The following is a 26379-nucleotide window of genomic DNA, read 5'->3' as shown; positions in this document are numbered from 1 at the left end:
TTTTGAAATTGGACAGCCGTATTGTATTACTTTTAGCAAACAATTTATGACGTTAAACGACTAACTATACAGACATTCATTGCACCCTCCCATCCATCCCTCGGGTAAACCAAGTACGGACAACCAAAATAAGTGTTTTTCCTTTCATTGAATGGAACGTGAACAAACAATTTTTATTGAGAACTAGACGTAGGCACAAAATTTGCTGATAAAAGTTTTACCGGATGACATTTTTGGATCACAATACTTAGTACCGGTTTATAATTTTTTGAACTTCCTTCAGTTTGGAGCTAGCACACTGGTTTGGAGGCTCCATCTGTACACTAAATATAAATGAAGTTGGCTCAATTTCGTGGGAGCAGTGAGCGCTCACCGGCGGCGGCGCTGCTTGGATATTGTTTGACTTGTGGACAAACTAGGTCTACAATTTTTATTTGAAGCCTCCACAGTCACGCCATTTTGCCTAGCTTTGCTCAGTCTGCGGATGCTGAGTTTTTGGTATTTTTGTAATATCGTGAAAACACAAACAAGGCTCCGAATTTGAATGGTGGAAGGTGGAATATATATAATAAACGACCGAATGGCGTAGTGGTTAGTGACCCTGACTACTGAGCCGATGGTCCCGGGTTCGATTCCCGGCTGGGCAGATATTTGTTTAAACACAGATATTTGTTCTCAGGTCTTGGATGTGCCCGTAAAATGGCAATAGGCCCGCCCCCTATTACATTGGGACTAACATAACACTCTGGCGAAAAGTGGGTGCAGCTATGCACCTCTGCCTACCCCGCAAGGGAGTACATTAGTACAAGGCGTGAGTGCGTGTTTTTTTCCCTTCAAGGGTTTATACAAAGACGGTAAAGAATAACATGCGTCTGTTAAATAAAAACCACAAATTAAATTAATAATTATAAACAAACAAAAAACCCGACTGCACGCCAAAAAGATGAAAACAAGCCCCAATGTTAATGGAAAGTATCCCAGGCGGGGACCAGCAGAGGGTTCACCATTTAGCTGAATGTTACTAAGGTAACATTCAGCAACCTTGTGTGGCGGTCAAGATGGTCCCCGCCTGCGATACTTTCCATTAACATTGGGGCTTGTTTTCATCTTTTTAGCGTGCAGTCGGGTTTTTTGTTTGTTTATAATTATATTTTTTTATTTATAACTTTGTAGTTTTTTTATGAAATTTTATGTCAGTAGTTTTAGTTTATGAACATTTTTTATTTCAATAATTTTGGTGATGTATTTAAATACTTACCTATAATATGCATATTTTTGTAATGTGCTAATCAAGCCCTTTCATTTAATACCCCACACGGCATAGTTGGAATAATATTATTTTTTCGATCATCAGTTTATGTCCTCTAGAGGGCGCTATAACCATCCCGCAATCAATACGCTTCTAACGATACCTCATACATCAAAATCTATCAAGCCGTTTAGGCTACAGGAGGGAACTTAGGAAACAGACATACATACAAACATACAATCGAAAAACATTACCCTCCTCCTTCGGCAGTCGGGTAAAAACGTGTTTCACCAGACAAATCCTCAAAGTGATCACAAGGGGAGTCAAAACCATTGCCTCAAAATCTCTTACCTATCTATGGCCTCCCATCGATTTATATTCAGTTAAGTTTCATAAAAAAATATCTCCATTGGCATTATAATTGGACCGAAACTAACATTTACGACGTTACTAGAAAGAAACTACTGATACATTTTCGAGCTTACTATAGTTTTCACCACAAAGGTACCATTTTTCACCCCTTCGTCGTAAAAAAGAAGTTTAAGCTGTTTTTTTATATGTGGAGTGTCGGTATGTAAAATCGTTCTCCGTTGTCCAAGACTACAAATTGTACAAAGTTGGTAGATATAATCCTAAATAATCGTGATCCTAAATAACTCGGCCTTCATCAATAGTCGAGCTATTGAGGAAGGGCGAGTCCACCCACTTTGTCCAATGAACACACACAACGCTTTAATCACAAGTCCTTCCATCGTATCTATGTCGTATTTGACATGCCCCAACAGCTAAATTATGAAACACAAAAATATAAAGAACAAGTCTTGCAACTTTGTTACTGAGAAATATGCTTCAAGTTTAAGTAAAGTTCCAACTTCTTATGAAAGTGTTCGCTGTCGTACCGTCCAGACACGGGAAGCTATAAGCTGCTTATAAATAATTGAAAATTTAAATTAAAAAGCATTTTATTGACACTGGAGAGCGAGCACAAAGGGCATTGCTTCGTCTAACGGCAGAAATTAATAAGCGATCAAAATCCACGATGGGCTATGATAAATACGTCGTGACTCGTGACATGGAAATGGATATTCGTTTCATTAATCATAGTATAGATATAGGAGTCTTCTATATCAAATTAGATTGCCTGTCTAGTAATTAGCCTTTGAAGCTAATCTCGCGTTACTTACATAGTTATAAAGTTTGAAAATATGAGTGTACAAAATATAAAAAATAGCGATAATACTATCGTATCCGTGAGAATATCTTTGAAATAATTATTAATATTTTCAAACTATATTACAAAAAAATATATAGGTAGGTACGTGATACCATAAATTGGAAAATCTACATACTAATCTCTACCGGTACACTAAACAGCAACCAAAAAATGTACACGAGGTGTACGTGCGAGGATTATTGTAGTATCTTTAAGCTTGTTTTTTCTTATGTATTTTACCTATCCTATAATTAAATAAATAAAAACACCAGCCCCACTAAGGCAGAGCGATAAAAAAGATGAATAGTCTTTTTAACCAAATAATTCTAATGAGTAAAACAAATATGCGTTCGCTCAGTAGTCATAATTATACTATGCATATTTTACTACCTAATTTGGTTCGCCGTGTCGATCCAATTATTCGCATATCTCCCTATTTAAATGTACCCTTGCATCATTGTAACTTTCATATTCACCCATAGAGAGCGTACGCAGATATTCAATCCACCCCATTCTGGCGTCTGAGTTCAGTCGAACACGTGCAGATATTAAAGGGGAGAGGGTCGACTACAGATATAAAGATTTATACAGAGTGTTGCAAAAGCGGTATACTAAGCCGAAGGGCGACTCAGGTGGTCATCCTGACTTAACCTAACTTTTGCTCTATGACTATTAGAACTACGCGAAAAAAAAAGTTTTTCCATATTATAAACTTTATTGGTCACGTGACTTTTTACTATGGGTATCAGCTTGTTTGACCAAAAGTTATAAAGAATGATCCCCTTAGTCACTACCTAACAGCTTAGTGTGGTATATACTAAGCACACACATTTTGTCACATCCTGTATATGCAAAAGTGAAATATTTCTAAATATTTTTTTTACAATATAAAACCATTTAATGGATATAAATGTGGTTTCCCAACATCAGTCTTGGATCGTGGCCCCATGTTTCGTTGTAATCCTTTAATATTATGTTATTGGTTTTCGTGTTTTATTTGTAATAAGTCGGAACATTGACAAAGAATGCACCCATGTGCGCATAGCGTAGGTAAAACAAACATATTATTAGAATCTGTAACTGTAGGGAAATAGATAGGTGTGTGTACTACAAGTCTTTTAGCTCTCATATAATAATAAAGTGTATTCCATTAACTTTGTTTATCACTCTGGGAGACAGCAAGGTATTGAGCACATAATAATATATCACACCACTCTTACGGTGAAGGAAATAACCGTGAGGAAACCTGATTTGGTACATCTAGATGTGTGAACCCACCACCCCCTATGGTCCAGCGTGGTGGAAAATGGACCATGCTTAGGAAGGGGGTTAAGACTTTAAGAAGATAATATGTACAACACAAAGTTTCCATTCAAGAGAGGCAGGTGCAGGTGCTTACACCCCCACAGGGAATATAATAGATACCAAACACCGTCTAGGTAGGGTAACGTAACGTACCTTGGGACGCTTGTACCTCGGGACATTGATTGTATTTTAAAAACCGGCTAAATAAACACATTAAAATTCTACCCTAGGCATAGTATTTTACTCGCTTGGCAAAACTAGTGAGTCTCGTTATCATACCAGCATCTAGTGTGTGGTGAAGACAGTATGAAGTTTTTTGGAGTCAAAAGTAGCTTTTGTATAGTTTTTTGTGTTGCTTTATCTCATTGAGGCATGCTCAAAATAAAGACATGGATGTCACGTATAACTTTTCAGTTATTTAATTTTATGACATGGCAATTATCTGAAAGATTCCTATTAATTAAAAATAAAGATATTTAAATTTTGGTTAAATATTGCTTTTTTGTACCTTGGGACACCATTAAATTTGTACCTTGGGACACTGTTTCCTATGGCTTAGTACTATGGATAATGCAAACATCTAAATAACGCCTTATATCTCTGTTCTTATTAGTGCCAGAGTGAAACTAGACAGAAGAGAGATGCAGTAAATAAATAAGAACAGAGATATAAGGCGTTATTTAGAAGTTTGCATTTTCCATAGTACAAAGCTATAGGAAACAGTGTCCCAAGGTACAAACGTGTAACGTACCTTGGGTCAAAACAAGCATTTTTACTTTTATCTTAATTTAATAAAATCTGGCCACACTAAAGCTTTAGCACAAATACTAGTGATAATAGATTATATATCCTACCGAAAAAAGAAAATTTCACATTAATATCTTAGTTGTACGCTGCGATAGCTTCATTCAAAGTTGGGGTAGTCGAAAATGTCCCTAGGTACGTTACGTTACCCTATTCGCAGGCTGGAATTTTTTCAAGATATTTCCCGAAGGAAGGTCAATGTCCAGCATTCCCTACATACTAAAAACTGTAATATTTGAAAAATGTACATAACTTATGGAGGTAGTGAAATACCTTTCTAGACTTTGCAGAATATTATATTTTATGACATGAAAGTATATTACCTAAAATATGTATAATATTTTGCACCTTTATACTGCACCTTTATACTATAACAGTGCGATATTAGAGGTAATAAGAGTTTACCTATAATTAACAAATTTAATACATTATTGCAGTAAAAAAGGTACTTACCTACTTACTTTTGTAGTACAAACTTACGCACTTTCAAAATCTTAATAGAATGATAGTTGATAATACCTCCGACTAAATAAGATAGATTATACATTATACAACACAATGTGACCCAGCAAATAAACGCCTTTTATATTTTAACCAGTCTTCTTCCTACACCTGTATAATTAATATTAAATTTATGTATCTATATGTATAGCATAAGTTTGATGTTACAGTATGAAGGAATGACTGCACTTCTAAGTTGGGGATGCACGGGGAGCGCAGCCATCTCTATGTACAAGTTCCCAACGAACTTTGCAGAAACTTACGAAAAAAGTTAGCTGGTATATTTCAGTTTTAATTAAAGTTAGCTGCGAATATTCAAAATAAGTCCGTCGTCGCTGAAACTATCACTCGAGCGCGACACTCAATAGGAAGCTGTAATGAACTAGTTTTGTAGTAGATTCTAGAGATTGTTGGTGTGAGTTTTTATTTTACGTTATATGATTTGATAATTATAACTTACAATAATAAGTAGGTACTTACCTACTGTTTCATAAAAATACTTTTTTGCTTTTTCTATAGATAAAATAAAACGCCATTTCAGTGTCCCACTGCTAGGCAAAGGCCTCCCCACGTTCACTCCACACGTCTCTATTGTCTATGAAATGGCTACATAAAAAAAAAAAAAAAAAAAACGCAAGAAAGTTATTATTTTACGCGTATTTTAGGAGGGACTTTTACCACAGAGCAAATACACTACGATTATTTAATTGGTCTGTGGGCATTTATTATCAATCCAAGATCAATCCAAACAAACACAAACAAATTTACATTTTATAATCTTTTTTACGCAATTTTAATTACTATGCCAGTTATAAAAACTGGGTATGGGATTCCAAAGCCCCGGTTGGCGGCTGAGGGGATCATCTCCCATGACCTGGAAGCCCTGTCACCGTTCCAACGGGACTGCACCACCCGGCTTGGTGCGGCGATACAGGTGGAACATGAGGCTTACCTTGCGGAGCACCCTGAGGTAATCTATTCTATTCTATTCTATTTTCTGTAGGGCTGTAAGTACCTGCACCTGGCTCTCTCGAGTGGAACCTTTGTGCATACTCCCAAGATCTAAACTGCCTGAGGTAATTTCATTATGTAAAGGGGTTTTCAAATCAAATCAAATAAAAATTATTTAGGTATTGACTTTTTGAATCTAAGGGCTGAATACCGGGCCCCCTACTTAATGACGATACTTTTTGGAGCAGTTGTAGAAATGTTGTAGTTAGTATTTTTAAGCATACATTTGCCATCAGGTGCTGGCAATGATGAAAAGATTTGTCGCAGAGATGACCCGTGAGCGGAACTATCTACCTCAAGACAGGATACTGAGGGCTTCAGCGGAGTATTTTACAAGACCTGAGGAGGTTTTGGAGGAGGAAGTCAGACAGGATCTTGGCTTGACACCGGACCAACATTATACTCAGGTGTGTACCTGATATTATGAACATCGATATTGATCAATCACTCTAGTTTATGCTCCATCCAAACTTGAAATACAGGATGTTAAGATAAAAACGTTTGAGCGGGAAATGGTAGATACAGCTGATGATGTATACAGGGTGAAACGTGATGGTGGCGTACTCATCAGTGAATATCTTGTCGGCAGCTCAGTCTAGGTACACACAACATACTTAACAACTTTCACTACGGGACCAATTCTGAAAAAAAACATATTAAGTAGCTACGTAACTTTTTGCATGAGATCGGTATTCTATACAAATACTAATTTCTTCCGAGTATATTCTAGAAAGTTACAGGTTCTTCAGTGTGACAGATACATCCAGCTGGCATCGACTAAGAGCAAGAGCACACGGTGCGTTGCGGCGCCGCACCGCAGAGATTTCGCCGTGTCAGTGGGCACACGAGCGGTGCGGCGCCGTAGCAGCATTGGTCAGCAGTGTCCTTCCTTGCAACGCAACACAACTGAGCCGTGCCGCTGCTACGTCGCAACACATTCACACCTCCCCGCCTCGTCTTGGTGGTTGCAAGTCCGGTGCGGCGCCGGAGCGCATCGTGTGCATGCCACAGTTACCCCTATGGGGTGCCGCTCATCTCGCATAATCTTTATTGACCAAAACTCATTTCGCATAACTCGTATGGTCTAAACTTTTTTGGCCGAACCATCACTTTGCCAAGACTTATGTGGCATAAGGCTCGTTTCGTCTAAAACTCTTTAGGCACAATCTTTAAACACCTAAGTTTCGTTTGCTCAAATTTATGTTCGTCTATACCTATGTATAATCTTGTTTCTCCTAATGTTATCTTAATAAATAATATATTAAGTATGTAGTAAATGTACAAATTGTGGTATTTTTCTCCTACATCCCGAAAATCACGATATTGTATGATCAAAAAATCGAAAGTTAACGACCAATATAATTATTACAAACCCCATGAGATCGAAACCTAAAAAAAGGTGCGACGACGAGCAAAGCGAGGAGGAACGTGTTAGGTGCACATGTTCATCAAAACCAAAGGGGAGCGCATCGAAGCGGAGCGAAGCGGAGCGGAGCGTTTTCCAAACAGCGGAAACAATACAAGGCACCAGTTTGCGCTATGTAGGGAGACGCTCCGTCAAAGTTAAAGCCAAACGAATATTATTACTTTGTATAAACCTATGCCATAGCATTATTAGGCTATTCAAGATTTGGCCATACCATTATTAGGCTAAACAATGTTATGCGAAATAACTTTTTACTAAACGAGATTTATGCCATACGATTTTCGGCGTAACGAGACTTTGACCAAACGTTACTATGCAATACGAGATTAGGCAAAAAATCTTATGCCAAAAAAGGTAGACCCATTCCTATGTTTAACGACGCAGCGACACCGCTCCGGCGCCACACCGCTGCCGCCGCAACGCATCGTGTGCTCTTGCCCTAACGCATTCCGAAAATTAAGCCTTAGTACTTATAATACATACTCAACTTCAATAGATAAATAAAAATAAACTCGAGACAATTTCTAGTGAGAATATACAACGGTTGATCGTAGGCGGCTATTCAACGTATGGGCATTATATTCGCGGCCTTTGTCCATCGGGTCTAGTCCGACTAGACAAAGTGGGCAGAGTTTTGTTGCTGTGCGAACAAGCGTACGTTCGAAGTTTTTTTTTATGTTTTCTGTTGCGAAAGAGAAAGAATGCCATCAAAGGCTCCCGCATTCAAGGCGCGCCAAAAAATGATTACTTCATCATCACCAGTATACGCTGGGTGACAATGATTTGAAAAATACTATGTTAAAATGTTTTTTTTATGAAAAACATATCTATTACATGAATGCCATGATTTGAATGACGCCTACGATCGACAGCAGAGGATCTATTTATAGTTTATATATTTTCTATATATTATAAATAGCTCCTGTGCTTGCTACGTGATAACTTGAATAGACATAGACACGTCGAAATAAAATTCGTGACAAAATTTCCTTGCAGGCCAAGCTGTCATGGCATAAAAAAGACGAGTTTAGTACTTTGGGAGGGGAGCTAAAGACCATCAAGGAAACTCACTTTCCCCCTGATTTCTTCGACCTGAAGTCTTCCTCTGCGGACATACCAGAGACAGTGTCATCTACATTCGTGTCTATAGTTACTTCAGACACCACTTTGCCTACCCCAGGTATGTGAGAAGACCAAATTAATTGTGTTGTTTGCCAACTGGACTAGTCCGATCCTAGTGATACGGACAGAGTCGGTGACAAAATTACGGAAAGATTGAACTGACACTGATTTAACTCCGTTTTTTTGTGTCTATTTACCATAGACTTAGTATATATTAGCGTATAGACGAACTGACAGCTCGATAAAACGTGACCAATTTTGATTTTTCAGTGTGTGCATTAGCTAGTGATGTACCTTTCTTTACTTTGGAGGACCATCGATAAGTTATTGAAGTTCGATGTTCGACCCTTGGAGAGAGTTGTTCCATAGACTGTTGTTGTCCAGATTATAATTTTGACATAGTGTAAAAAAATGCATAAATAAAAATAAAAACACTTTTTTCATCGCTCCTTATTTTATTGACTTTTAAACAGAACAATCTTAGATATATATCAGCTGTCTGACCCATATTACAGGCTCTGCCTCGGATGGCCGTGTCTGAGATGTTCAAATACAAATATGTTTATTATCAAAAGTAAATTACAAGTGACACAAAATAATTACTTAGCTATACAAAATTATAAATTTAACAAACTAACAATAATATCCGGTTGAGGGTACATTTGTAATTTTGTCGTCACTCCTGTGTTGCCGCTAACTCTGCACTAGGCGGGCCTGTATCGCAGAGATCGTATACAAAACGATTGCCAGGGACGGTTCCCACATATTTATTTATTTAAATGGTTCATTACAGTTTCGTTTCCTTAATTATTAAGTTTACATTCATTCTTAAGTCGAATTGCTGCAAATGGTAGAGTTCTTCTTTGGATTCCAACCCACGCGTCCAACTAATCTCAACCACTTTCGTCTTATTATAGTATCTATAGAGGGAATCTGTTGGACAAATTATAGAAAATAATTAGTTTATGTATTTGTTAAAAGATGTGCCTTGCCCTGACAAAATGGTTCAGATACGAGACGGTAAACGTAAGCTAGCATTTATTTTCATAGGTAACATTCAAGATAAAATATTGATAATGATATCGATTAATTTGAGTCAATCCCTAGCGTACATGTAAAATAAATTGATGAAAAATATATCCACTAAAATCATGAAAATTATTAACAAGTGGACTTTCACATACACAAAATATGAAAGTAAACAACAGCATTGGCATTATTTTATATTTAATACAGGATAAAAGACAAATTTTAACCAAAAATAAACGTGTCGTGGCAGTGATGACGATTTTGGTATTTACCTGTGAAATGTGCAATTTTCAGGATTATTTCTATGATTAACGCCACAATCACTCGCAGAAGATGTTACCATTGTTGAATACAATTAGATTTTCTGAAAATAAACCACGATGTACGCAAAAAATCCAAAATACTAAGATTTTCCGCGTGCCCAATTGTGACGCTCTGTCATTCAAAACCAGTTACAGTTTCATTGGATTCGCTATCCTTTTCTATCTTGCCAAATTTCCGTAAGGGATTTTCTTCTCCTTCGCTCGCTTTGTTAGTCTATACGCTAGTATATACTAAGTCTATGCTATTTACCGACTAACTTCTGTTAAATGTACAGAGTTAATTTAAGTGTATCTGTGTGTGATGTTTTGGTGTCAAATAATATATTCTATTCTAAGTTTCTGCTTTAGTTTTATAACTATAAAAACTTAAGTATCCTGATTGTACTGAAAACGCAATAAGTAGAGTTAGGTAACGGTAAGATATCAGTAATCTAACATGGCCATAGAATAAAACAACGCCTACATCAACACTAATAATAAAGTAATAAAAGAAAATTTAGACTTTGTACCTATACGATCGAATGAACAAAAATAATAATTTCCGTAGTTATTTATAACGATAAAGACGAGCTACTGGAAGGGATGGAAGTCTCAGAACTTCTACGTTCATTTAATTTCAGTCTACAAACTGTCTTAAGACTCATCCCGTCCGAAAATAGTTTTATTATGTTTTCACAAATTGGTATTCTACGATTTCTAAGCATACTACTGATTTTTATATAATACTTTTAGGTCTACCTTGCATAATGTATAAATCACTCTAAAGTAGTAAAATTCTTTGTTAGAAATTCAACTTTAAGATTGGTTGCGTAATTCTTACTTTCCATAATCGAAATTTAAGTTTTGATTCTACTAAACTAGAGATATAATTTTCAATTAGGTACAAATTATAATTTGTTTAGGTAACATCTACCTGCATAAAGACTCATGCAGTTAATACCTTTCCGATAACAAACTATTTCAGGTACCTAGTTTATCTTATACGTGTGTAAGTTATTATTGGATGCCGAGAATACTAAGCCCACGCCTACAGAAGCTGGGGCGCTACTGTAACTTGACGAAATGCAAAGCTTCTGGGGGAGTGACGAAAAACTAACCCTCAAATTGATCTACTGTATTGTTAATTTACAACAAGGCTAAAATTGACTTTGAACATGACACATGAGTTCCGGCTCATTACGTTACGTCATTCATAAAGTTGAAATTTGTATATCACAACGTCAATTTTAAACCTATTGTAAAGTGTCAAAAAGCTCTATGAATTTGGGGTAAGTTTCGCAGCGCTGTTGCGCAAGCCATCATTCTATCTCGTTGTATTAAACTAAACATGATGATTGTACGACAGCTCTCGTTGGTTCGTTTTTCGTCAGCATAGAGTAACTTTATCTCATTGCATCGAAAGTACCGATAGGATAAAAAATCTCCTTCGTAAATCGTTGTAAAGCCAGAGTGAACCTCCTGGAGCGAACCGTGGGCGGGTTTGTGCTACAGCTAAACTCAAACGCTGGGCTCTTATCTATTATAATAGTTATTAAATTTATATTATTTATAAAACTAGTTGTAGGTCTTTCATTTATTAAATTTGAAGTAAGCTCGTTTGCCCTTTGAGTTTCACAAATAAGTAAACACACTTCACATTTATAATGGAGATTGTTATATAAGATTTAATATTGACATAGGTACTTGCTTGTTTTACCAAGAAAGATCATCACTACATTATATATTATACATTTTTCCTAATATAAAGCTGAAGAATACTTAAGTACCTATATTGTGTCATATTTATCTTTTATTGGTTATTTTTTAATAACAGTTTTTAAGGGTTTAATTTACAGTCGAGTATCGCTCCCACTTATTTATTTACTTTTCATTTTTAAATATTAGACGACCGAATGGCGAAGTGGTTATTGACCCTGACTACTGAGCCGAAGGTCTCGGGTTCGATTCCCGGCTGGGGCAGATATTTGTTTAAAGACAGATATTTGTACTCGGGTCTTGGGTGTTGATATTTATATTTACAATCTATCTATCTATGTATTTGTGTAGATATATCAGCTGTCCGACACCCATAACACAGGTTCTGCCTAGCTTGGGGTCGGATGGCCGTGTGTGAGATGTCCCCACATATTTATTTATTTATTCCTCCACTCCAAATCAACTTACAGTAGTTCTCTTTAACATTTCAACTCTCAAATTCCAGATCCGATTCCAACCCCAGAGCTGACCGTATATGAGACCCTTTACCAGTACATATCAAACGCGTGTGACAAAGCGATATACACGAACGTCAGTGATGACATACTGCGTTATGACACCGCGTACGTGGAACTAATGTGCGCTGTCGAGCGAGCCATGGAGATCCCAGTGTCAGGTGTCAAGGAGGATATAGCTGAACTGCTCTACAATGCCTACCAAATGTTCGAAGTCATCATTCGAGAGAAGGAGCAAGTTGGTAATGTTGGTTTTGATACTTTTGATCGCTAGTTTCTGTTGTCCGGTGAATGATCGAAAATGTTGGCTGTATTTAGCAGGCAATGATAACAATTTTTGTTTCGCTTGTATTTGCATTATTACACTCACGAGCGATAAAAAAGTTCCAGTGACATATGGAACGTCAACGGAACGTGGAACTTTTTCATTGCTTGATTGTATAACTATAATTTTGTTTTAGTAAAAGATGTGAGATGTGAGACTCTTTAATTTAGTTAAATTAGTTTTTTAATTTAAATAATAAACTAATTTCACGAAATTCAAGAGTTTCAGAAAGAAATTTATAAACATGATCGCGAGTGTTTTCTTCCACAGCTGCTGAAATCGCTTGGCAGAAGAGAATGAGGAAGAAATTGAAGACTTCTTTGCGGTTGATGAATAATTTCCGGGGTAGGTACAATATGTTATTTCATTTATTTACTATTGTGAAAGTGTATAAGATTTGTGACTTTATTAATTGGTACAATGATTGACATTATTAGATATAACTTAAAACGTTTTAAAAGTATATATAATTCGGACTTTTACTGCTTTGTTTTTGTATGTGACGCACCATCTGGTTCGTATATCGTTAATCTGTGATTAATCAAGTATTTAATGAGCAGGCTACGAGACCCCACCGACACCTAAGAGCACGCTGTCTTCACACCCGAGCTACCTGGTGCCTCTTCAGCGGCCGTGCGAGTGTGCCCCACAGTTCCACTACAACCGATACCCAAAGGTAATCTCACCTCATCTGATCACAACACAACCCATCACGTCCCCACTGCTGGGGCACGGTCTCCTTCCACGGAAGGGTTTTTAGGCCTAGTCCACCACGATCGCGCTGGCCTAGTGTGGGTTGGTGGCAATTCACCAACTGAAAGTTAATTACCAATATTACACATTAGAGAGCCGTGTGTAACGGATATGATCCCTATTTCCATTCGTATTGTCGTGGGTTCGAATCCTGCCATGTACTAAAAATAAGGAATTTAGGTACAATAATTATACCACTTGCTCTTGCGGTGACGAAATACATAGTGGGGAAACCTACAGAACTAGATTTAGTACATATAGATTCTAATGATCATAAAAATTTCAGGACCGATTCGGAAGGTATCTGCCACAACCGGAACCATTTAGTAACAAAAATGTTACAATAACTCCGCAATTTTCTATTGAATCTGTAACAAAGAAAAGTGAGGAAGAAAAGATTGAGGAAGAAAATCTTAAAGAAAGATCAGAAGAAGAAGAAATAGGAGAAGAATCTTTGAAAGAGGAAAATGAAGAAGAAATTGAACAGGGTGAGGAGAAATCCGTGCACAGCAATGAAATTATTGCCTAAATAGGTGCTGCATAGGATGAAACTGAAAACAGTTTAATTTCATGTTTGTACTTGTGGAAGCGATTTAGATTAAACCAGCTTATGCGCCGTCAACATTTTCAGTCTGCAATTATTTTTTTTTGACGACTGGAAAACCCTTAACTGTGTAATTGTGTATATTACAAGTACACATTATACATTACATCATATACATTTCGGTAGGTACACAGTAGATTTCCTGTTATGTTTTTGTGACTTCAAAGCTGGTACTATAGAAATGAAAAGACGTCAAGTACCTACTTTAAAACGGCAACGGGAAGGTCACTGATTAAAATTCAACCCTGTATATAATTTAAGAAACCTCACACAACACTGTAACACGCAGTTGTACCAAAATATTAAGTTTAATTAAAATGTAGCAGACATGAGAAAATTTAATTAAAAACGAATTAACTAAGAATTAGGATTAAAACCTGGATCTGCCCACGGTGAAAATTCTTGTTACTGTTAGTATATTATAAAAGTTATTGCATTACGGGAATAAAAATATAAACTATTTCAGTAGTAAAATATTTGCTTATTTATTTTTAAACTTAAATATTTCTTACGTGATACAAACATAAAATAACTACTACATAAGAACTTATGAAATAATGGTGCACTTAACTTGAAATGCAAGTAGGAAACTATCTATAATAATAATAAAACATCTATTGACTTGAATTTAGAGTACATGTAAAATATGGTCGTTTTTTTCTAAAATATGGCTGCCGTTTAGTTTTTATTTTTATTGAATATGAATAATACGTAAGTACAGTGGAAATTTTAAGGCCCTGTTCCACAATGTCTAGTTAGTGGCTACCTGTAAGATAAAATACATGCTGTCACTGTCACAAAAATAATAACAGAGAGTGACAGCATGTATTTTATCTTACAGGTAGCCACTAACCAGACATTGTGAAACAGGGGCTTAGACTACTAAAGCGATGTCAACCTCTAACGACTACAATAGTGATGAGGCCCCATTGGTTCATTGCGCTGCGTTGTGCCGCGTCGCGTCGTCCCAAAGGAACGATTGTCCATTTGTCCAATAAATGTCCTAAAAGTGTATGGCAGCGAGACGACGCGACGCGACGCTACCCACCGTATTTTGCAACGGGGCCTCGTCCTTATTTCTTCGACTGCCAATTCGAGATCCGAGATTCGATTCGATTATCGTATCTCCATGGTATCTCTGATATTTATGAGGGAACTCTAAATTGGTCTTCCGTCTTTCTTTGTTCGGCTGCGGTCTTCTTGGCTAACATGTCCTTGGCCTTCTTTGCACAAACATTCAGGTCCACTGTTTCATTCTCGTAAATAATGTCAGCAAAACAAAATGGACGAAAAGCGTAACCACCGCCTATGAAGAATTTACTCATAAATTCTACCCTGGAAAGTAAATAAATGTTTTATTTACTTTATGTTGTAGGTAAAAGCTTTGAGCCTTTATATGGTTGTGTTCAGTTTATTTTTTTACGCTACGATATTTTTTTTAATATTTTTTGACCGGCATTGTAAACACACTGTTTTGTTTGCCCGGATTGAAATATGAATCCAAAATACAGCGATCGATACTTGCGAGCTATACTGTGATAAAATATTCGATAAACTAGTATATTACTATCAAGGAATCGGTCCGTGGCGTACCTAAGTACTAAGCCTGCTTTCTAACTTGAACTAAGTAGTAGTAAGTAGATTAATTTTGCTTGTATTGACGAGTAAGTCAACTGACCAGGGCCCCAAGTCTACTAAACGCATTAGAGTATAATTGTATGTCGATTGTGTGTCGACAGCGCAAAATTACACATTTGGCAGTCTTGTATTTTTTAAGACCATAGTGTCAGCTCGATGGAAGTTGGATGGAAGCCACTCATAATACATTGAACAACACGCTAGTCCACTGACAAGTGCCACACCGATATCGTCTCTCGGCTCTTTGCGTAGTCCACTATTTATTGACGTTTCCGTCAGTTGCTTCATTACGGTTTACCTGTCAAAATTCACCTTTTTGAAGCCATTGAGCAGATACACCTAATATACACGTATTATTCAGATGTTGTCCACATGGATCGCAATTATAATTTAAATTTGCGGTGGGAAATGCTAATATTAGCAGTCAGAGTGGATAGAGGTCAGCGGGAGTTGAAGGAGCGGCGTCGAAATCGCGCCTTCATGAGGCGGAATGTCGATCCTTTCGTGAGTTCGCCGGACTCGGAGTTTGTGAAGACATTTCGCCTCAGTAAGGATGTGGTGAAAGTGATTGCCGCGGATTTAACTCCCCGATAGCCAAAGAACGCAGGCAAGATGGTATGATGAAGGATGATGAAGGTTTGAAGCCGTCTATATTTTAGCAAAAAATTGTTCTGAACTGGATGGTAGAAGACTATCTAATACTTATACTTAGACGTTTCAGATACTCATTGCATTATTCTTTTAGCCATGTTTTTAACCTACTTCGAAAAAAAGAGGAGGTTCTCAATTCGTCTTCATCATACTCTAATGCGTTTAGTAGACTTGGGGCCCAGTATAATATACTGAGTAGTTTAGTAGCAACATATTTTAAAACTGGTTTGTACTTATTTTACTATATTATTTACTAGCTGACCTGCCGCGAGCTTCTACCGTAGTGCCTACGTTTAGCCGTTTAGGCTGTGCGTTGATTTGTCAGTCAGTCAGTCTCCCTTTTTATATATTTAGATATTGTCCTTATCGTAATATTTACCAGTGGAGTCGTAGTGTGTGAAGAAACGCCGAAAGCCCTTCCATTAGCACCATAATTGTGAGAGTAAACGAAGCCCACACAGAAAATACGACAAATACTTTTAAAATTCCCAGCCAACTGTGATCTGCAAGAGCAAGTTTGCCAAAAACCATATCCCACAACATCTCGGATAATTCTGAAACCAATTAAGTAAATTAAGTAGGTATACCTATGTACGTAGGTTTTACCAATTAAAATTTCCAATTTAATCTCAATCCTACTTGCTCGCGAACTTTTCATAACCTGCGCCTGGCATTGGGTAATTAACGTGTGTCGCCCGATGATGATAATTATACTTGAGATGATAATAATGAATACTTCATTATTTGTGCGTTCAAAAATTTCACAAAATAAATACCTACAGCCTATTTATTACAAAGCAATGCCTCACAACATGACATGCAATAAGAAATAGGCTTATTTATATAACGGATAGGTTTTTTTACAGAAAGGACACAAATACCCTAACAGGTTCGATACCACCTTGTAATATTGCACTACTCTCTTGCGAAGTTGCATTTCTGATTTGCTGCACGCAATTTCGCTAGGTGTAATTTTAGTGTCAATGTGAAAGGGGGCGGGCCTATGGCCATCATTCGCTTACACCCAAAGGGCCGAATCCCGAAAGCTAAATAATATTTGTCACCCAACACGATCAATCAAATAGCGCATTACCATAAATTGCTGTGCAATTTAATTGATGTATCACAAATTATGATTTGTGATCGATGGTTCTTGATTAGTTTTATGCCAATATAGTTGATTGCATGTGGTTATTTACAAACATAGTGTAATTCTATAACTTGTTCTGACGTTATCAAATATATGCTTTATTTTTTTGTTGTATTGCTAGTTTACAATTGAAATCACTTTATTTTAAGATTTTGCGTCACACAATGAATGCAGAGCAAACCATATTGAAAAAAGGCATTTTTTAAACTATTTATATATTTTTTTTTATCTAATAGAAGAAAAACGGATGGACTAGGCCGTGCGACAAAAACTTCTGCGTGCAATTTTGATACTAAGAGCCAACCAACGAGTAACATAAACCCTTGAGTCGACCTGCTATGTATCATGGCGAGCTGATTTTCCGCATTTAGCCTCTAAGGTGGGCATTGAGTCGACCTATTACATCAAGTAAACTCACGTGCATGTGCCAAAGACAGCGCCCACAAGCGGAGATACGACGCCGTATGCGACACAGTACTTAACACAAACTCTATGGTGTGAACACTTTGAGTGATCATCAGTTCTCCAAAACCCGGGTATTTTGCCGCCACTTCCGCTTCCATCTTTGCATGCAGCTCTCTATATTTCCTCTCCATGTTTTCCAGTTCTGTCAGCTCCTTCGTTTGGTCAGTTTCAGCGAAGGCATCGGAATGTCGGAACCGGCGGTGCGCCAGGACCCCGTGGGTACCCTTAAAATGCTTCTTTTGGAATCGCTGTGGTGAATAAAGGGATAGTATTGAATGTGGCTATTGTTTATGCGGTGAAAGTATTAGACAGCAGATGGGTAAGTAAAGATGAACTGATCATTTGAAGAAGATGCAAATACCAGCTACCGAATATTAGATTTGTCAAAAACAAAACATCCGCTATTATATGTATATTGCGGCTGTTTATTTATGTCATCGCGTCATATCAAAAAATACTTACAAGTCCAGCTCTCTTCTTAGCATTGACGCGGCTGACCCAGACCGGTGACCCAAACAGCATGATCGGAACACAAACAAGACTGACCAACACGAGGCATTTTTGTATGTAGGGTTGGTTCGCAAACATGTACGCATTGCAGTCTTCTTCCACTGGTTTTGTGTCGCGGAACAATACCATGTCTATGAAATATATGAGGAGTAAAGGAGCGCAATGTTCTCTTGTCTCATGCGTATCTGTAAAAACAATACACGGACACAGGTTAGACAGCATGATTTAACTATTTTTTAAATTCTTTTTTACTTTTTCATTCCCTTTACTACTCGCAAAATGTCCGACTCACAGAAAGTCCAAATTTATATCAACCAATTAACTTATGTTACCCTATAGAGTGTAATATGTAAGACATTGAAAACACTAGAACACAATCAGGCGTAAAAATTAAAAGGTCATGTGGGGTAAGTAAGAAATTATAATATGATATCACACCACACCTGAACATTTGAATGATCCAGTGTTAGTACGAAAAGAGATAGAAATATCAAACACGATACCTGAATACATGGAATATGTGAACCACTTGAAAAACATCATGAAGACAAGATACATGAAAAGACAGTTCAGAAATATGATTTGTGGTAAAAACTCCAAAAAGATTGCGTGTGTGTGACGGAAATGCCTGAAAGGATTTAAATTTATTTATATTGTTGGCCTGTTACACAATACCTGGTCAGTGGCTACCCACTGTGGGATAAAAACATGCTGTTCCTAGTTAGTATAGTATAGCATTATATTTGAGACAGTGAGAGCATGTCTTTTATCCCACAGGTAAGACATTGTGAAGCAGACCCTAAGTTATAATTCTATTACAGTTTAAATTACATAATAATAAAACGTTTTATCCTCACATGTGGTTGAAAAAACTAAGAATGATACCGAAAACCATGTGCATTACACCCACTACTATTGATAATTTCATTTTGAGAGAGTTCTCGAAAACCATTTTGTTTTTAGCCATCTGAAACGAAACATTGGTCATTATTTTAAATGTATAACAAGCGTAAAGACATTTTGTCACCATTTTATTAGTAAAATAAAGATACTGTACAAAAAGTGAAGAGAAGAAGAAGAAGTAGAAAATCTTAGGGCAGTTCACGCACTAAATACGTGTTCGAAATTTGATTGACGTATCTCCATTTGTATAGAAAACTCGGAAATTACAACGACGTGCCACGCAGAGCCTATAAGCGGAGAAGGAGCATCCTCGTGCGTAGATGCGTGGCGAGACGCAATTAAGGTATTGCTAAAAAGTTTATGCTCTAGTGATGTAGAAGAGGTATTTATAAACATTCAATAGCGTGCGAAGTTCGAAACAATAATGGCATCTAAACAGTTAAACAGCACTAACACTCCAAGCGGGATCTCTCCCAAACCAGTACGTTTTTGGTGGTGCAGTACGATTCGGCCCTTTGCCGAAGGCATCGAGAAAGTTGGTCTTTTGCGGACCCATCAGCACTTCCAGAGAATGGGGGTTCTTCCACATTGAATTCTGCAGAGAAAGGTTTTTTCCGAAACAGTCGTTGTAGATAAACCCGGTGTATATTGAGAATGCTCCCATAAGTAGAATTACATAGCGACCTGCAAACAAAAGTATAATATTTTTTTGATACGTAGAGAAACGTTCGTATTCCGTATAGAAAAAGATAAATTGAAGTTGTAAAATTTAGTTTAAAACTTCTTACCACCAAAAAATATATTCCAGATTTCATTATCTGACCGTTCAGCTATGAATTTTTTCTCATGATAGACCATCCAAACTCCGAATAATAGCATCAATAACCCGTGTCCTATGTCTCCAAACATCATAGCGAACAAAAATGGAAAAGTTATTACTGTGTATAATCCTGAAACAAACGCAATTTTCTATGGTGGGTTGTCTGGAATTATATTTTTTTCCTAGGTAACAACCCCAGTGTTTACCAGACACCCTGTATGTGGTTATAGTAGGTATATTCGGGTGCACGCAAGAAGCATCATATTCGAAGATACATCGTCATCGTCTAGAGTTGACGATGTATCTTCGAATAGGATGCTTAGGATGCTAACGGTAAACCGTAGCGTACGTCCGACTCATTATGGATAGTACCTATCTAACTGACAGGGCCTAATCTTATCAGAATGGCCAATCTTTATACAATCCCTAGAGAGAGAGAAGAAGAATCAGTATGTTTACCAGGATTAAGTTCTCGGTACGTTGCATCTCCATACGCATTGATGAGAAGTTGAAACGCATTCGTGAACTTGTTAGTGCGGTAGAAGGTGGGCGGCGCGTCGGTCGTGGTAGCCACACTGATGAACGACTCCACTTCTGCCCCACTCTCTTTCTGAGAAATAATATTATTATATAATTTATATTTCGGAAAGTCCACGGGAATTCTGGGGTATCATGTAGAAACGGATAGCACTCGGATATTGACAAAATTGCGTTGAGATTCGCCTCCAAAATTTTGCATGAGGTGTATTTTATACTTTTTGTCCCTGTACAAATATTATAATATTCAATGCTCAGTATTCTATTCTATTCTATTCTCGGTGGGGGTGTAAGTACCTACACCTGGCTCTCTCGAACCTTTGTGCATATCCCCAAGATCTAAACTGCCTTCCTTAGCTTGAACCATTTCCCACCACGCTGGTCTACTGCGGGTTGGTGGGTTCACATATCTAGATGTGCTAGATCTAGATGGCCGGCCGGGATTCGAACCCGCATCTCTGGCGTGAGAAGCGGGCGCTTACCCGACTGAGCTACCACCGCTCTAAGTGTTAGAAGTTCCTCATTTAGCCACAAACCGCAGCACGTCCCACGCTACACTTGCATGTTCGTGATCCCTCCCGGAAACTTTCCTACCGGACATCGATTCTTCATCTTTAGTATGACTTACCGAAGTAGCCTCTAAAACGTCTTGGACAGCCTTCAATTGGTCAGTTGGTACCCAGCATTGTCCTATCAAGCATTCCTTAGTAATATCCAGCGAAAATAGGTTCATCGTATGATAGATCGCTTTCGACTTCTTAGTTGATGCCATCCATGGACTAAATTGCCGACCTACGGATCTCAATGCCTTGCATCGATGGTATTTTGTCTTTTTCATTACCTGTTATTGAGGTAAAAATATTACGATTTAGAGGTAACATAATAATTATAACGTATGATTTTTAAGTCTTCTGCGTTAGTTTGTCCATCTAAATATTTGTCTGTCGTCTACCTACAGATATGTACAACAACCTTACCTTACCTTAAATAAACACTTCTGTGCATAGGTTACTGCCAATCTCTTTATTATGACTACATCTAAAGAAGACAAACTTCTTATTTTCAAGTAAGTTATTCGACCAATTCATATAAATTTTAGTTAAATTCATACCAACATACATAGTACGTGCATATAAGGATCGTTAGCTTACCTGTTCAATATCATCGAGTCGCACTTGTAGTTTGTATATCATTTCCTCCCGTTCTTCCTGCGTTGTCGGGCAGTTGTAGAGATTGGCTTTGAACCCGGTACAAATCTTCTTCACTCTGTTCCCTAGTTCATCGCCGTGGCAAATTATTATGAACGCCACCTTTCGTATTTGCTGGTCCTGTGGTATTTTTATACACATAAGTATTACTATAGTTTAATATTTACCAGTTTACGGATCAGTGATCAATTTAAACACAGATGCATACGAATTTTGTTGATTTTTAACTAATGGTTGCCTTTTTTGACCAATGGTTGAGTTAACTACGGATCAAAAAACTGTCCCGAAGTATCGTTTGTTTCCAACAAAGACAACTTCCCACTGACCGTGGCCGGATCCACCAGGGTCTTGTCCTCAGCAGCCACTCGGTAGAACAGGTTCCCGTGCGAGATCCTCCACAGCATGGTCTCAAACGCGTGGCTGCGAGCCCTCCTGACCACACCCGTCACCACCACCAAGTGTCCAGTCAGTCCAAACTTTGACTCCGGTCGAGATCCAGTTGCTCTGGAGAGCGAGGTAATTGTTAGTTGGTTAGGAGGAAGCAGGAGTAAGATAATAGATGTAAAGCAAGAAATTAATACATAAATGTTTTAGTTTACGGAAGGTCAAATTTATTTTAAGAAACCTACTTTTAATCCGTAATAGCCGGCAGTCACATCCATAAAAATAATGTCCGTTTTTAACAGATAAGCAATGCTCTGGCAATGCTCACTGGCACAAATACACACTTTACCAATCATCACATCTTCGGTGATGTACTCTGAGTCACGTCATAGTTAGACATGGCAGGTTCGGCATGCTGACTGAATGCTAACCTATTTTACCACGATTGCAAACCCTAGTCCAGCTCTAGGCATCCTAAAATTTTGAGAATCTAGTTACTTTGCGTATCTGGGATCGCGCTCTAGGTCCGCTGAGCCGAATATTGGACTCAGGGTCGTGAGCACATACAACATTTCGCTTAGTTCCAAGTAGTTCTTCAGCAGAGTCTGGTTGTTTGTGGTCATCTCCTCTATATCTGTCGTCCATTCTTCGAGGAGATTCTGAAACATAATTAAAAAATGACCTCTAATGGAACGGATAACAAATACGAATAGAGAGAGGCGCAAGACCTTGCTTTGCATACCCAACCGACAGCATAGAATCATTTCATTTTTCGGACGTCAGGCGAGACACACGGACAAGGCACACCGGCCATGTAATAAAATGCATTAAAAACATATATTATCGTTGTGTACAAAACGGGCGACGGTGGAGCGGCGCGCCGCACTCCGCCCGTCGCAAGTTTCGTACCCGCAGACTCAAGCTGCGTACAGATACCGGCCCAACGAACGCCCAACGAACGCCCAACGATGGATATTTATCATAGATAATGCAGGGCAGATTGCAGCAAAGAAGGTCAACGAAACCGGTTCGTTGGCGTTCGTTTGGCCGGTCTGTACTCTGTACGCAGCTTCAGAGCCGCCGTGATCCCGCGTGATGCAGATCTGCACACCCACAACTACGCGCGAAGGGTGGTAATTCGACACGCAACGTGCTTGGTACGTACGGTTGTGTCATAATTTCCTAAGGTGCATTAACCTGCCTAAACATATACAGTGAAACTATAAAGTCCTGAAATTAATGTTTGAGGAACTAAAATGTTCAGGAGCCTGGCACCATTAGAAAAGAAACATAAAAGTCATAACAATTGTTTATGTCAATAGGCGGTTGGCTGTTTTTTTGAATTTTCTTATTAATTATAAGGATAATCTAGATAAAAGCAACAATTTACGCTTGGTTGCAATTAGGAAGATGAAGAAAAATATTCGTAGTCAAGCTAGTGAAGTTATTTATCGAGTTTTAATACAATGTTTAGCGGAACATCAAGCTGGACACATTTGTCGAATTTGGAGGATGTTTACGCTCGTACAGCGTCTATGACGGGTATGTAGCATTGTACAAATTGTAATAACTCATTTTTTATTAGTACCAACGCTTCATTTATCGATAAACCTAGGTTTAGAGCCCACGTCGAACATTGTTTACATACCACTGATTGTAGGTTTCATCTGGTTTCAGTTGAGTCAAACCTTAACATTTTGATACTTGAAGATATATGTTTGTTTACTTACTAAATTCACATTGTGTGAATTTGGGGGGCATTGTGTACCTAACTCAAAAAGATTTTTTATTTTATTTTATAGTTATATCGGACCAGCGTGCCAAAGAGGGCAAAATATGGAATATTTCTAACTCCTGGAAGAAACAGAACTGGCCGTCCAAAAAGAGAAATTGATGTCTTTACTATGTGTGCCCTTCGTCAATAGATCCAGTTTTTTTATACAGTTAAATAACGTTATCTAAATAAATATTTATTGGTTTCACTATTAGCCTTCATATTAACACCTTCTAGTTTGTATAAGAGCTTTTTTGTGGATGGTAAGTTGTTTTTAAATACATAAATAGGTAGGAAGTTAACAGGCAAAATTTTAAGTATCAAAGTCAGTTATGTTTCGCTATATAGGGTTGCTACATGAAAGATAGCAGTGCCCTCATTTAATTTCAGGACTTTATAGTTTCACTGTAAATACACTCACGAGCAATGATAAAATTCCACTCACAAAATGCTCTTTGAAAGTAGTTACGTTTTTAGTTGGTAATATTCAGATGCGCTGTCAAATGTACTTCAATATTGCAGGCGGCGTCATTAACCTACTTTTTTCCCTTTAGCAGTAAGGTGCTATTGTCACTGGATGTTTTTTATTGTTCGTGAGTGTACAACATACTACTAATAATAATATACCAGTCTAGGTGCGTGTGCTAAGCTTACTTCAAACGCGATCATATCCTGCTGCTGCACCGGCTTGGGGTTCAGCTGGAGCGGTGCGATGGCGATGCCGTCCTTCTTCAGCTCGGCCTCCATCAGCCGCAGCTTGCGCTCCAGCTCCTCACATCGGCATAGCTCGGGAACGTACTTCCTTTGAAAGGCTTGGACGCTGCTGTTTGACTGGAATTTTGCAGAAATAAATGTAGGTGGCCTGCCTTGACGGAGTAGGTGTATTACAAGTGCTAGGAGAAGGCAGTCCGCTCCGAAAATATCCGCTCAACGCAGCCCTAAACCTAAACACTTTGACGGTTAGTATACCAAAATGCTTAAAATGTGCAAAGATGGGCGAGGCCCATTGGTGCGTTGTGTCTTTTATATTATATCTTTTACGACCACACCAATGGGGCCTCACCCTATTGTGTGATAGCATAGTCTTATGTCTTACATCTAGGAACTCGACACAGCCCATGTCCCCGAGTCGAGACAATGTCAGGAACGCTGCCTGCGGCTGCACGTAAATGTTGCACAGAGTCATCTTTGCGCTACGAAACATTCTGGAAACTTTCAAACTAAAGTATTAATTGGAACTAAAATTATTAATAATTTATAATCAAAATAACAGTATGGGACGTTGTTGAAGCACGTGAAGTGTCACTTGTCCTTGTCCTCAGATATAATCTGTGATTGCAGGTGACATTAACAGATTAATAAATAGTTTCTTCCTTTCTTTCAAGTATGTTTCAAGTAGAATAAGTACCTACTATGGTTCCCTAGCATTCCCTAGCGACTCTAGCGAGTCAGAGTACCCACTAACCTAGCGATCGATGTGTATAATATAATCCACACAACTTATCCCCGTCCGATTCTATTGGCTCGTTTTGGCTTAGATTGTATTATATAAGCAAGAGCTTCGACCATTATGCTAACATTGGCAGTTAAGTTCTTAAGTCATGGTTAGCACGCGTGTGCCTACTCCTAAACATTCACCACACGGGTACGCAAAAGTGGATAACAACATTTGGAACACAACATTTTCTGGTTTTTGCTTAAACTTTACACCTTTCCACTCGTTCCAAAAAATAATTGATAATAAATCGTTATTATTTTAATTTTCATCCTTTTCCAAACTGAATTTACTTAATTTATGTAAAACATTTGATTAATTTTAATTACAATCAAATACACACAGTATGCCACCACTGCATCGCACACCCAATTGATTTTATAAATGATTTACTTTTTAATACATCTCCCTCAATTATTCAGGAGGTTTTTGCTTAAATGGGAAACCGGAGTTTTATCAATATTCCGCTCTACACTTTTATTAACAAGCACCGATACCGCATCAAAGAGTTTGTTTTTCAGGTTCGAAATATTTTTGCCGATTGATTCGATTTTATTCAGAGTTGTATAAGTTTATTTACTTCTGTGTGTATAATGGTCCACTGCACTCTGACTGTAGTTTGGAACGTATTTTTATTTGATGAGTAGGTTTTAAGAGCGATAAGTATAAATTTTACTTTTCTTTGCCAAAACGGCCAACACCACTGACACCTTGGACGACAAGATTATCTAGTTTCAAACCATTTTCAAACCCTACAAAACTTCTAGTGTAAGTTAGTACCTAATATGTAATTCAATCACAAAACCCATCTTCCTTGTCAAAGGTATACTAATCAAGTCAATTAAAACTATTGTTGCAAAGATATAATATAATCATAGCACTCCTTTGTTTGTTGTACTTATGAAAAATAAAGCATCACGAGAAAAATACTGTTCAATCTGAGTATTTATGAGCCGGAAATAAAACAAA

The 26379-nt window shown here is 37.8% G+C and overlaps 2 protein-coding genes across 2 annotated transcripts; one reads left to right on the top strand and one right to left on the bottom strand.

Moving 5' to 3' along the window:
- The first annotated feature begins 5788 nt into the window (after positions 1-5788).
- On the top strand, positions 5789-13901 carry LOC105381605. Its single transcript, XM_011551376.3, has 7 exons — positions 5789-6042; positions 6320-6490; positions 8506-8689; positions 12184-12435; positions 12789-12863; positions 13079-13194; positions 13558-13901. Exons 1-7 carry the CDS (start codon positions 5875-5877, stop codon positions 13798-13800), a joined length of 1209 nt encoding a protein of 402 aa, XP_011549678.3. The 5' UTR covers positions 5789-5874; the 3' UTR covers positions 13801-13901.
- An 852-nt stretch (positions 13902-14753) lies between these two features.
- Positions 14754-25204, bottom strand: LOC105381634 (V-type proton ATPase 116 kDa subunit a 1). The gene is made up of 15 exons (XM_011551410.3): positions 25012-25204; positions 24570-24746; positions 22640-22800; positions 22084-22261; positions 21701-21877; positions 21178-21390; positions 20472-20622; positions 19981-20142; positions 19647-19876; positions 19147-19256; positions 18793-18917; positions 18242-18474; positions 17733-18027; positions 16544-16718; positions 14754-15210 (listed from the first exon to the last, which is right to left on the bottom strand). The coding sequence occupies exons 1-15, from the start codon at positions 25117-25119 to the stop codon at positions 15021-15023; spliced, it is 2685 nt and encodes an 894-aa protein (XP_011549712.2). The 5' UTR covers positions 25120-25204; the 3' UTR covers positions 14754-15020.
- Between the last annotated feature and the right edge of the window lie 1175 nt (positions 25205-26379).

Source organism: Plutella xylostella, chromosome Z (genome assembly GCF_932276165.1).
Source record: "Plutella xylostella chromosome Z, ilPluXylo3.1, whole genome shotgun sequence".
In the NCBI taxonomy this organism is placed as follows: domain Eukaryota; kingdom Metazoa; phylum Arthropoda; class Insecta; order Lepidoptera; family Plutellidae; genus Plutella; species Plutella xylostella.
Note: the sequence above shows the minus strand (reverse complement) of the source record. Positions and strands in the feature narration are given on the sequence as shown.

Excerpts from the sequence above, each read along its gene's own strand:
- LOC105381634 (XM_011551410.3), bottom strand. The coding sequence starts at position 25,119 with ATGTTTCGTAGCGCAAAGATGACTCTGTGCAACATTTACGTGCAGCCG. Across the intron at positions 19,877-19,980 it reads CTGGAATATATTTTTTGGTG|GTCGCTATGTAATTCTACTT; the intron begins GTAAGAAGTTTT and ends TTTTGTTTGCAG. Across the intron at positions 18,918-19,146 it reads CTTAGTTTTTTCAACCACAT|GCATTTCCGTCACACACACG; the intron begins GTGAGGATAAAA and ends AAATCCTTTCAG.
- LOC105381605 (XM_011551376.3), top strand. The coding sequence starts at position 5,875 with ATGCCAGTTATAAAAACTGGGTATGGGATTCCAAAGCCCCGGTTGGCG. Across the intron at positions 12,436-12,788 it reads TCGAGAGAAGGAGCAAGTTG|CTGCTGAAATCGCTTGGCAG; the intron begins GTAATGTTGGTT and ends TTTCTTCCACAG. Across the intron at positions 12,864-13,078 it reads GTTGATGAATAATTTCCGGG|GCTACGAGACCCCACCGACA; the intron begins GTAGGTACAATA and ends TTTAATGAGCAG.